The 12,296-nt window shown below is 35.3% G+C and overlaps 1 protein-coding gene across 4 annotated transcripts in view; it reads left to right on the top strand.

The window, feature by feature from the left end:
* Positions 1-12,296, top strand: part of VPS13A (vacuolar protein sorting 13 homolog A) — a 235,381-nt gene that overhangs the window by 114,743 nt on the left and 108,342 nt on the right. For all 4 annotated transcript variants that reach the window (XM_010341278.3, XM_074394628.1, XM_003920858.4 and 1 more), the window contains 4 exons: positions 2,218-2,385; positions 4,270-4,574; positions 7,386-7,533; positions 11,039-11,192. In XM_010341278.3, coding sequence (XP_010339580.2) covers positions 2,218-2,385; positions 4,270-4,574; positions 7,386-7,533; positions 11,039-11,192 — 775 coding nt within the window. The remainder of the gene's footprint in view (positions 1-2,217; positions 2,386-4,269; positions 4,575-7,385; positions 7,534-11,038; positions 11,193-12,296) is intronic.

Genomic DNA, 12,296 nt, shown 5'->3' with positions numbered 1-12,296 from the left:
TGAACTGTGCATATGAGGGATCTAGGTTGCATGCTCCTTATGTGAATCTAACTAATGCCGGATGATCTGAGGTGTAACATTTTCATCTCCAAGCCATCTCCCCACTCTCCAATCCCCCAGCCCCACTTTTGTGGGAAAATTGTCTTCCACAAAATAGGTCCCTGTTACCAAAAAGGCTGGGGACTACTGATGTATAGGATAATGGAGACTGAGGTAAATACCATAATATTTATATATGGAAATGGAGGTGCCTCTTTTCTGCTAAGCCATTAGCTTGGGTTGGGGGCAGGTTGAGTTTACCTTGGTTTGAATTTTAGATTAATACAATTTCCTTCACTACATTACTGCTTCAGTTTCCTTTAGTTGTACCTTTTGCTTATGATGAGTGAAGGCCGTGTTGCTCAGATTCTGTTCCATGCTGAGCCTTTGACCTTTCTTCTATTCTTGTACCTCAGAAAATTCTCTTTCTACGTTCTTAGCTCTTTTCCTAGATGTTAGAGACTCCTGCTGCTTATTTCTTAGTGCTTATGAGCTTGATGGTATGTATTTGGGGAGAAGGGAAGGTGGTTTGGATAGGTTTATTAGTGTCCTAGTACATTTTCATTTCCATCCAGGGCTGTTTCTGTGACTCTCAGAAATGGAGTATTCTTGGTGATCCTGTCCCTCCTCTCCCTCTTCTTCATGGCATCTAATTGTTATCTGTCCAATTTCCTATATGGGATTGACTACCCTTACCTTCCCCAGCAGAGGGAGACCTCTACTGATCTGGCCCCAGGAGTGTTTTTGTTCTTTCCCTAGATAAAAAGTTTTATTTTATTCTTGTCCCTAGGATACTATACCTTCACCTGTGCCCTGAGGGCAACAAGGTTTACTGCCCTTCCCCTAGTTTCTTATGGCTTTTGTTTTGAGAAGATGATAATTTTGGTGGTGCTTTGGGCCTTTTTTTGCAATGGAGGCTCCTCACCTTTTCCAGGGTGGTGCCAAGGAAAGCTTTCTCTTGTTTCCCACTTAAACCCTGCTCCCATCTTTCTCAAGAGCTCCTCACGTGTGTGCCTCCCAGGGATTCTGTATCTCACATTAATCCACACTTACCCTTTATCATTTCAGTTGAATTATTCTTACCTGTCTTTTTAGTACCTGACATGTCTTTCTCTTGCTCTCTACCACAAGTGAGCTGGTGCTTATTTTTTGTCTCTCCCCAAAGGTACTTGTTTTTCCTTAGATTTCAGGGTCTTTTGTTTTTCTGTGACCTCAGATTGTTAATGGTTTTAAGAAAGTTAAGATTTTGTAGTTTATCTTTTTTTGTCTTTTCTTAAGGTTTGAAGGGGCCCCCACTCCTGCTTTGTGCACCCTAGGCAGAAGCAGGACTGTAGACTTCTTTTCAACCTGTCTTGTTTATCAGCCTTCAGAGGTCACTTACACTTCTGGTTCCTGAGGATTTTTTGTTCTGTGGTTGTAACTGATTTGCTTGTTGATGGCTCTTCAGCTCCCTGTTCTTACTTGATTTTACCATTTAGGAGAATTGAGAAAGCTGTAAACTTAGTGCTCTGTCCATCTTCCAAAATTTTTTTTTTGACATTTGACATCTCTTGTTGTTTCTAACGTTTTTTGTTGTTGTTGTTGTTGTTGTTGTTTTACTGTTATTACAGAGCTTGAGATTTTTAACCACTGTAGGTAATTTCTGGTTGGCAATTAAGATAGCTCTTTACAACCTGATAAGGAACAGAAGTATAGAGCTAGGAGGAGACTCTTTTGAAGATTCCAGAAAATCTATTCACATACCTCAAATCAAGAATAGATTTCAGTAAGGTGTAGATGTACAGCGTTTTTCAAATTTTGTCAGTACATCAAGAAATACATGGTTACTCTCATTACAAAAGTATACATACAAAATTAAAATGCATATTCAGATATTTCCTCTTCTGTTCTTCAATTAAAAAAAAAAAAAAGAGGGAGAGAGAGAAAAAGCTGGGGCCAGACCTACTACATTGATTTTATGACCCACAAAGGGAATTGCCACCACCAATTTGTAAAACTTTGTAGTGTAGGTGTCAGTAAAGTAATTATAATAGAATTGTTGCCTCATTCCTACTTGGCTTGTGAATGCTTGGGAGATTTTCTTACTATGTTTTGTTATTTTTTACTTTGCTTTATTTTTGTACTGAAAACATGTCATTTCAAAAATGGTTAGTGATAATCAAATTTTCTCTCATTAAGGCTGTTTACATCACTGGAAAAGAAGTGTTCAGCTTCAAAATGGTTTCTTACATGGATGCAACTGCTGGTTCTGCATACACAGATATGAATGTGGTTGACATTCAGGTTGATTTAATAGTTGGTTGTATTGAAGTAGTTTTTGTCACAAAATTTCTTTATTCTATATTGGTGAGTATTTTATTAAATTATTTTTTATTTTATACTAGTTGGAAATTGCTACATGTCAAATATGGATGAAGTCTAATAATTCCTTGCTTGAAATTTTTTCTGATTTTTAAAATGGTTTTCTGGGCACCATTTATTATACATAATGACTGAAATGTGTAGTGTAGTTCCTTAATTATATAACATCATTTTGACATGGAAATATTCCAATTAATTGAAGTATATATTTCATATATTAACATTAAAAATATATGCATTAGATATCATAAATATGTTATATATTATTTAGAAACTTCATTTTATATGTCATTGGCTTAAGTCTTTGTTTTACCTGACTTGTAACTATAATTTTAAAATACCGAATATGTAATTGAAGTTTGTTTTGGTCTCTCAAGTCATCATTAAGAAAAGGTTATTTTAATTTTTTAGAGACAAGGTCTTGCTCTGTCACCATACTGGAGTTCAGTGGCATGATCGTAGTTCATTTATAACATTCAACTCCTGGATTCAAGTGATCCTCCTGCCCTAACCTCTCCTGAGTAGCTGAGACTGCAGGCACATACCACTATGCACATACCACCAAGTTAATTGTTTTTTTTTCCTCCAACTTTTTGTAGAGATGGAGTCTTGCTCTGTTGCCCAGGCTGGTCTTGAGCCCCTGGCCTCGAGTGGTCCTCCTGCTTCGGCCTCCCAAAGTGCCGCGATTACAGGCATTATGCCCAGCCCAAGAAAATCATATTTTTTTATTGCATTGTCATTCTGTGAATATCATTGACTTTAAGGAGTTAGATTTAACTCCTATATGACTTCACCCTAAGGCATTTCGGTTCTTATTTCTGCTTTTCTTGTTTTGTTTTGTTTCCCTGTTGCTGTCAGCTGATGTTTTTCTTGTGGATGTTATACCTGTCTCCATGACATCACTATTCATTCTTTTAAAATGCTTTCTCTCTGTTTTAGTGTATTAAGTAGGTAATCAAATCTGAGGCTATAGTGGAATAAATAGGCCAAGTGTGGCAACTTACAAGCAAGGAAAGTATTCATGTGTTCGTCTGAATGCATTTGGGAACGTGGAGCCAGCCCCCTTTTGTTATTTCAGAATTCTAGGTTAATTCCTTATAACGTTGATGTTTGTGATCTTTTAAATTTAGGTTATCATGCAGTTTTTCTATAGCCATAAAATCATTTTGTACACAAAAAATGTAAGGATAATCAAGTATTCCTTGTTTAATTTCTTCTCTTTTAAAAAATTAAAAAAAAATTTTTTTTAGAGACAAGATCTCACTATATTGCCCAAACTGGTCTGGAAGTACTGGCCTCATGTTATCCTCCCTTAGCCTCTTGAGTAGCTAATTTCTTTTTATAACCAAAAAAATCATGTCACTTGAGCCCTCTTGTACTTAGAAATTACTAAAATATTAAATTTTTTCTTTGAACATGCAAATTAAGAGTATAAATCTAGGTAATTATATTTTATGTCATTGAAGTGTTTTTTCTGGAATTTGGAAACTGGAAAATTCTTTTGAAACTTCTTAAACATATTTTATTTATTTACCTTACAAACATAAATAAGTTTTCTGTCCACTGAGGTTGTATAGAGAAATAGGGTTGTTCAGACATTAGAGAAAGTGAGATAAGGGAAATAGATTTCTGTAAGACATTCCAGTGATCCCATTTAGCTTTGTTCTGAGGACTAGAGTTTTATTTTATCTGTGTCTTTGTGTTTCTCAGTTTTTGTGGCAAAAATATAGACAATAAGACTTTGAATAAATAAATAATGCTTGGTTGTGTTGTGTTTTTTTTTTAATTGCAGTAAGACCATAAATATCAATGTATATTTCATGTCTTATTTATTAATAATAACTTAAAAAAATAATTGTTATCTTACAGGCTTTTATAGATAATTTTCAGGCAGCTAAACAAGCTTTGGCTGAGGCAACTGTTCAGGCAGCTGGAATGGCTGCTACTGGTGTAAAAGAACTGGCACAAAGGAGTTCCAGAATGGCACTGGATATTCACATCAAAGCCCCAGTTGTGGTCATCCCACAGTCTCCAGTTTCAGAAAATGTTTTTGTTGCTGATTTTGGACTAATTACAATGACAAATACCTTTCATATGATAACAGAGAGTCAGAGCTCTCCCCCACCTGTTATTGATTTGATAACAATAAAGCTGAGTGAAATGCGACTATACAGGTAAGCTTTTCACAAGTATATTTGTGTGGAACGCAGTATTTTTCTTTTTATGTTAAAGACGTTGCTGTTTTAGGTATTCTGGTGGGCTGGTGTATAAAAATGGGATCACATTTTAGATTTTACAGTGAGATTTTACTTTATTAATTATACGTAATTTTGTAATTCTCTCTTAAGTATATTTTGGCAAAATCAATTATAGTCTTTGCATTTTAAAAAACCTAGAAAGTGTTTGAAAATTTCTTTTTAGGTAATTAAGAAAACTATAAGATTTATTATCTGATGAAGTGTATTTGTACTTTTTTTTATAGTTCATTACAAATGACACTGCTATGGAAGAAATGAGGAATTTTCACTTTGCAAATACAGTACCACTGTATCTTCTCTGTCAGTTGTGTGCTAGGGATCTGATGCTGTAATTTAAACGAACACTAGCTTACAACATTATGTATTCATTAAGCATAGGGTTAGGAAGTAGGGGGATAAACAAATGTTCAGATATTTCCAGAGCTTTTATACTGTGTCCTCTCTGTTTCTGTGTTGTTTCTAATTGCCCATTCTGAATTTAATGCCCAACTTTCCAACTTGGATCCTTCTCTGTTTATACTTCTAAACTGCCCTCTTCCTTCTTTCTGTCATTTTTCTTTGATCTCATTCTCATGCTTGTGTCTTCACCTTATTTTTGTTTCGTTTTTTTACTTAACTAACCACCATTCTATCCTTCCAACCTCTAGTTTTGTCTTCTTTTGACCTAATTTCTAGAACCTTTCTAAAATGTGATCCCATTTTTATACACCAGCCCACTATGTTTATTCAGCAGTACCTACCAAAACAACCCAATGAGGTAGGCATTATTTATTAATCCCTTAAAAGATTGCTCACTATTATATTTCTTATTCTTAGTGCAATGCCTGGGATATAATTATATACTTCTCTTAGCTTCCTATGAGTCTGTTTGATCAGGTGAATATTTTTAAAGCAGCTTTATTGAGACATCATTGACACAGAATAAATTGCATATCTTTGGTGTTACACCATTTTATAAGTTTTGATATGCATACATTTCTGATAGTTTATGTACAATTGTATTATTTCTTCCATAAGTATTAGGTAGAATTTACCAGTGAAGCTATCTGGTCTCAGAGTTTGCTCATGGGAGGTTTTTAAAAACAGTTTTCATTTCTTTAATACATTTGGGGCTATTTAAGTTATTTTCTCTTGTGAGATCCTCTCTAATTTTTAAAAAGAATTTATCCATTTCATCTAAGTTGTAAAATTTAGTGGCATAACGTTTTTCATAATGCTCCCTTATTTTTTAACATCTGTAATGATGTCTGCTCCCTCCTTCCTGATATTTATAATTTCTGCCTTTGTACTGATCAATTTGGTTAGAGATTTATCAGTTTTAATGATCTTAAAAAACAGTTTCTGCTTTTATTTTTTCTATTTTTTTGTTTTGTTTTGTCTTTCACTGATTTCTGATTCAATATTTATTATTTCTTTCTGCTTATTTTAGGTTTAATTTTGCTCTTTTTCTAAGTTTCTTTAGGTGGTGGCTAAGATTATTGATTTGAAACATTTCTTTTCTAATGTATGATATAGTCAGTTGGATTGATATAGTGCTATAAATTGGAGTACTTTATGCTATAAATTTTAAGATACTATAATTCTGTGTAGCTCTGTTTTCTCTGGTATTTTATTATATAACTCTAGCTACCTTGGTTTCTCTTTGACTCTCAGCTCTTACCTTCTCTACTCTTGAGGTTTCCTGGCCTTCTCCTGGGTTCCTCCCTGTACCATGGCCTGTTGATTATCGCAAAACAGTAGTAAACTGGGACAATTGTAGGGCTCACCTCATTTTTTCTCCAACTCTTTGGGATCACTATCCATTTTTGATGTCTTATATCTTAAAAACTATTTTTAAATAAATTTTGTCTGTCTTTTTTTAGAGGGCAGGGCTCTTTCAAGCAGGAGTGTAAACCCATTCATGTTACTCCATCTTAAATGGAAGAAGAAATTTCTGTCACTTGAGCACTTATTAAGCACCATGTATATCCCAGGCATTATGTTAAGAAAAAGAAATATAATAAAAAAAAAAAAAAGAAATATAATAAAAAGAAAGAAAAAGAAATATAATAGTGAACCATCTTTATAAGGGATTAATAAATAACGCCTATCTCATTGGGTTGTTGTGGCCAGATACTGTTTAATAAGTATAGTGGGATGGTGTGTAAAAATGGGATCGTATTTTAGAAAGGTTCTAGAAATTAGGTCAAAAGGACACAAACCTAGAGTTTGGAAGGATAGTTTGGTAACTATAGTAGTAATTCACATAAGAATTATAGGTGACTTAGTCTAAGGTAGAGGAGTGAAGTAGTGGAGAGCTAACCAGAATTTATAGTAACTGATGATTTAATGGGTGCGCGAGTTAAAGGAGATGAGTAATTTTTGTATTTTTAGTAGAGATGGTGTTTTACCATGTTGGCCAGGCTGGTCTCAAACTCCTGACCTCAAGTGATTTGCCTGCCTTCACCTCCCAAAGTGTTGGGATTATAGGCATCAGCCACTGTGCCTGGCCCTATTTCTGTGTAATATGGAACACTCAGCTCAGTGTAAGTCATTCAAGTTTCTAGTGGGATAAAACATCACTCATTTTGACAGATTAAAAAAAGCCTGATAGATTTTTTTCCCCTTTCTATACAACAAATTATTGATATCTGCTATTTGCATGTGAAAGGATAAATTTAAGTTAATCTTTTTTTAACTACCTGAATGTATGTGAAACAATTTAAAAGAATTTTGTCTCTACTTCAGATCTCAATATATTAATGATGCATGCCAGGAGGCACTGGATCTACTAATGCCATTAAATCTTGAGGTGGTGGTTGAACGAAATTTATCCTGGGAGTGGTACCAGGAAGTTCCTTGTTTTAATGTAAATGCTCAGCTGAAACCAATGGAGGTAACTTTTTGGATACTTATCCATTTTTGTTTTGCTTATTGAAAAATACTGCTTGGGGACATAAGGCATCATTTGAATGGTATTTGTATACATATAATCACATTGGTCAGAATTGAAATGGTGATTATACTATACTAGAATTCATTTGAAAATGATCTCCGTTCATTCTTTTAACAAATATTTGGCTCTTTACTATGTGCTAAGCCCTATGATAGACAATGGAGATACAGTGGTAAGAAAGCAATCACATTGTCTCTCACTTCATGGAACTTCCCAGTCTAATGCAGGGGTTCGTGGTGATGGTGATTTGGAAGGTATAGTAGTAGATAGTAAAAAACTAAACAGACGCATAATTAAAATAGTTATAAATTGTGGTAAATTTAATGGAGGACATAAATAATAGGCATAGTGCTGTAAGTAGTCAATTGGATACATTAACATAGAATTTATTGGAAACATCTAGGTTAGAAATACTAATTTTGAAGTCACCAGCATATTGATGGCATTTAAAGCCATGGGAATATATGAAATAATATAGACAAAGAATATATAAAGGAAGAGAAAGTAGAAGATTTCTTACGTTGAAAATGAAAATGGCAAATGTGTCAGCACCTTAACTTTACATTCTTACCAGTTGACATTGCTTCATAGATCTCTCATGGAACTGTCCACAAGTTCATAGTTTTTTCCCTTTTCTGGATGAAAGTCAAAACTGTGTCACATGCTTTGCTGAAGTGATAGCAACATATACTCTGGGAGGTTTCTTTAAGAAACCTACTTAACAAATCTTTCTCACACCTCCCAGTTTCACTTTCTATTTCTTTTTGTAAAAATTTTATTTATTAAGAGAAAACTATCATTTTAGAGATTTCAGACTTTTAAGTCAAAAGTCTATTCAGAGCATGAAACATGATGGTATTATGAAAATCTTAGTTTGTAAGATAATGGCTGCTTTAACTTTTAGGGTTGGAGATGGAAATTATCTTCTTAAGATAAATAATTGAAGTCTGTTTATATTGGTAAGATAACAGATAGAAACTTATAAAATATAAGTAGTATGTTCCACCCAGCATGCTGTGGCAATTGCCAACCCACTGGGCCCAGTTATCAGGCATATTTGTGTGGGGCAGAAAAGACACTCCTTTCCCGTGCTCTTCCCAAGTAGACTCTATACAGAATGTTCAGGTGATGCTGCAGACAATCTGCAAGTGCCCAGCTGCCTTTTGAGGCCCATCCTGTAGGATAAAATTGGGTCTTCCCTTACTCTGATTCACCTGAGTAGTTAGTTAGCCACTGTTGCAGCTCACCCAGAGCCCAGATACTTGTTCCCTCCTGGGCCTCATCTTCTGTGTCAGGTAGAGGCTAGAATCAATTGCGAAGTCAATTATAGTCTGATGCATTCAGACCAAGTGGAGCAACTTGTGATTTCTGACTTACCAGATTTTTGGTGGTTGTGTACACAGCCTGACCTGACATGTAGATACTGCAGATCAGCAGCCCCTGGATCCTTAGAGTTCTTTGAACTTCCTCCATTGAGCTCCTGGCAAAAGTGAAGAAAGAGTGATGATTAATAATCAGTATTTGAGCTGCATGTGATAGACAGATACTAAGTGGAAGACATAGTTTAGAAATTATAATATTTAATTTCATCTTATTATATGAACTACTATTTTTGCAATGCTCGTTACATAATTACAAAATAAGTGTCATGAAAAAGAATGGAGGAATGAAAGTTAAAAAACCCAGAACATTAGTAGTAGGTATAAGGTACACATGGACTTAATTTTAAAACATTGCATTAGTATAACGTCTTTGAAATGCAGTCAAAGCCTGATAGAAGTAAAACTTGTTAAATATTGTGGGATTCAGATGATCTCCTTGGGGTCATAACAGCTAAAAATACAATTCTTTTTGTAGTTTTGACAAACTTAGAAGTGAGCCAAACTCGAAGATCTTTTTCACATTATTGCTGTTGCAATAGTCAGGGTTTTCCAGAGTGTGTATGTGGAGAGAGAGAGAGAGAGAAAGAGAGAGAGAGAGAGAAGGGGGAGAGGTATTTTAAGCAATTGGTGCACATGATGGCAGATGCTACCAAGTTCAAAATCTGTAGGGTAGGCCAGCAGGATGGATACCCAGGGAAGAGTTAGTGTTGGAGCTAGAGTCTGAAGACAGTCTGCTAGCAGAATTCTTGCTTGGAAGAGGTCAGTCTTTTTCTGCTGAAGGCCTCCAGCTTCAATACAAAGTGATTGGATGAGGTCCACCTACATTATGGAGTATAATCTGATTTACCTAGAGTCTAGTGATTTAAATATTAATTTCATCTAAAACATATTTTCACAGAAACATTTTATGTTTGATCACACATCTAGGTACTGTGACTGAGCCAATGCGACATACAAAATTAACCATCACAGCTATTAAAACAGGTCTTATGCTGTTGATTTGGGGCTAAATTTGTAACAGCTAGGATTTGAAATTAGCTCTTTATATTTTTTTGAGACAGAGTCTCTGTTGCCCAGGCTGCAGTCCAGTGGCACGATCTCAGCTCACTGCAACCTCCACCTCCCAGGTTCAAACAATTCTCCTGCCTCAGTTACCTGAATAGTTGGGATTATAGGTGTGCACTATGCCCGGCTAATTTTTGTATTTTCAGTAGAATCAGGGTTTCACCATGTTGGCCAGGCTATTCTCGAACTCCTGGCCTGAAGTGATTTTTGCACCTCAGCCTCCCAGAGTGCTGGGCTTAAGACATGAGCCACTGTACCCAGCCTGAAATTATTAGCTCTTTGAGTTAGTTCCTTGTTTATGTGTGGACCTAACATATTACTTAACCATTTAGCCTCAGTTTTTTATACATAAAAATACCAGGATTGCATTAGCTGGGCATGTTGGTGAATTCTTGTAATCCCAGCTACTTGAGAGGCTGAGGTGGAAGGTTGAGCCCAGGAGTTTGAGGCTGCAGTGAGCTAGGACTGCACCACTGCATTCCAGCCTGAGTGACAGAATGAGACACAGTTACTACCTAACTAACTAAGTAAATTTCAGGATTATATTCTATATGCCTAGGACTTTTGTGAGGCTCAAATAAAATAGCTTTTGTAAAACACATTGTGAACTATAACATTTTTGATTAACCAAATATATCATTTTTTATTATTCTACATTTGTAAAATGAGTTCTTTACCAAAAAAATTCAAAGTAGATAGATAACTACTTAAAGTTGATTTTAAAGGTTTAAAATTACTAGATAATTTGGTACATTAGTAACCAAGAGTTCTTTATTCGTAGCTTCATTGTTATTGGCACCTAATTTAGTTCTGTGTTTCACAAGCTACTAAAGAGCACATGGTCATTTAGAAAACTGAATATTCAGTTTGTAAAAATGTTTAATTGGTGTTGTAGAGGATTGAAATGGTCTTTCATTTTTCTCCTCTGAGAATTTTAAGTGCAGTTAAATTCTGCAATGAAGTAGCAGTGCTAAAAAGAGCAAATCTTTTTTTAACAGTTCATTCTTAGTCAAGAAGATATAACAACTATTTTTAAAACGTTGCATGGCAATATACAGCATGAAGAAGGTGGTAGTGCCTCACCTGCTGTAACAAATGACCAGTACAGTGTCACTAGTGGAGTGACAACTAACGCTTCACACCATTCAGGAGGTACGTTTTTAACTTTAAATTTCTTCCTGCTTTCCTCTCTTTCTCTCTTTTTTCCTCTTCTTCCCTCGTCTCTTTTTCCTCCTTCTTCGTCTTTCTCCCTCCTTTTCTTCTTTTTCTTTAGTTTTGGCAAAATAAGATTTATAAATCTCTTTGTAGTCAGCTAATTCCATTCGGATATCTCTGAATTGTCTACTCTGTTAGTCATTGTGTTGATTTTTTTTCTTTGAATCAAAATTCCTAGTCCTGTTGTAACAAAATTCCTCAATATATATTCATGTTTTTCTGACTTCCTTGTATCTCCTTATTTGCCATTTTTCTCTCTTTCTCCCATCTTCTCCCTATCCCTAGTGCAGCATATATCCCAAATGAATCTTTTATATCGATATTAGGAATATCAAAATATTAGAAGTGCAAAGAGAGGATGATCCTTAGTAGACAGTGGATTTTAACAAATACTTGGGAGGTAGATGGATAGAACAGAGTAGAAGGAGGCAGGACTCAGAAGGAGGCTTCATCTAATGTTGGATCCAGTGTGTTCTGTGGAATGTGGCTGGGTTCTGAGTTCAGCATCAGCACGTTCAGAGGGTCAGTTAGTGCTGGGATGATTTTGCTACATAAGCATAAAGTTCTCATTCTGACATTATAGGGGATCGTCAGACCTACCTACCTCAAAATGAAACCTAGTAGTTCAAAAGACTCACCTTTGCAAAGCCCTGAGGTGTGACACAGCATTTGTACACAGGTAGAATCCTAACAGAAAAACAACTTTACATTTACAGCATTATAGGAAACCCCACCCTTACTAGCTAGAATAATCAAACAAATCCTTTATTGTTAAATGTGAAATGATCAGATATGAAGAAAATTGTAAAAACAGCTGGATCCCACCAGCACCACTAGCTCACCCAAGGATAGCAGAGTTGCTGGAAATCAAAATATTATTGCTGAAAATTTAAAACAAAAACATTAAGCATGGAATTAGAACTATTGAGTTGGAATATTTGGTTGAGGCAATCTCGCATGACAGATTAAAAAAAAAAACCACAGGGATGGAAAATATGATAAAACTTTAAAGTGATGTTTTAGTTCAGAAGGCTCAATTCT

Source organism: Saimiri boliviensis, chromosome 2 (genome assembly GCF_048565385.1).
Source record: "Saimiri boliviensis isolate mSaiBol1 chromosome 2, mSaiBol1.pri, whole genome shotgun sequence".
Taxonomy (NCBI): domain Eukaryota; kingdom Metazoa; phylum Chordata; class Mammalia; order Primates; family Cebidae; genus Saimiri; species Saimiri boliviensis.
This window is presented reverse-complemented; position numbering and strand designations above follow the sequence as displayed.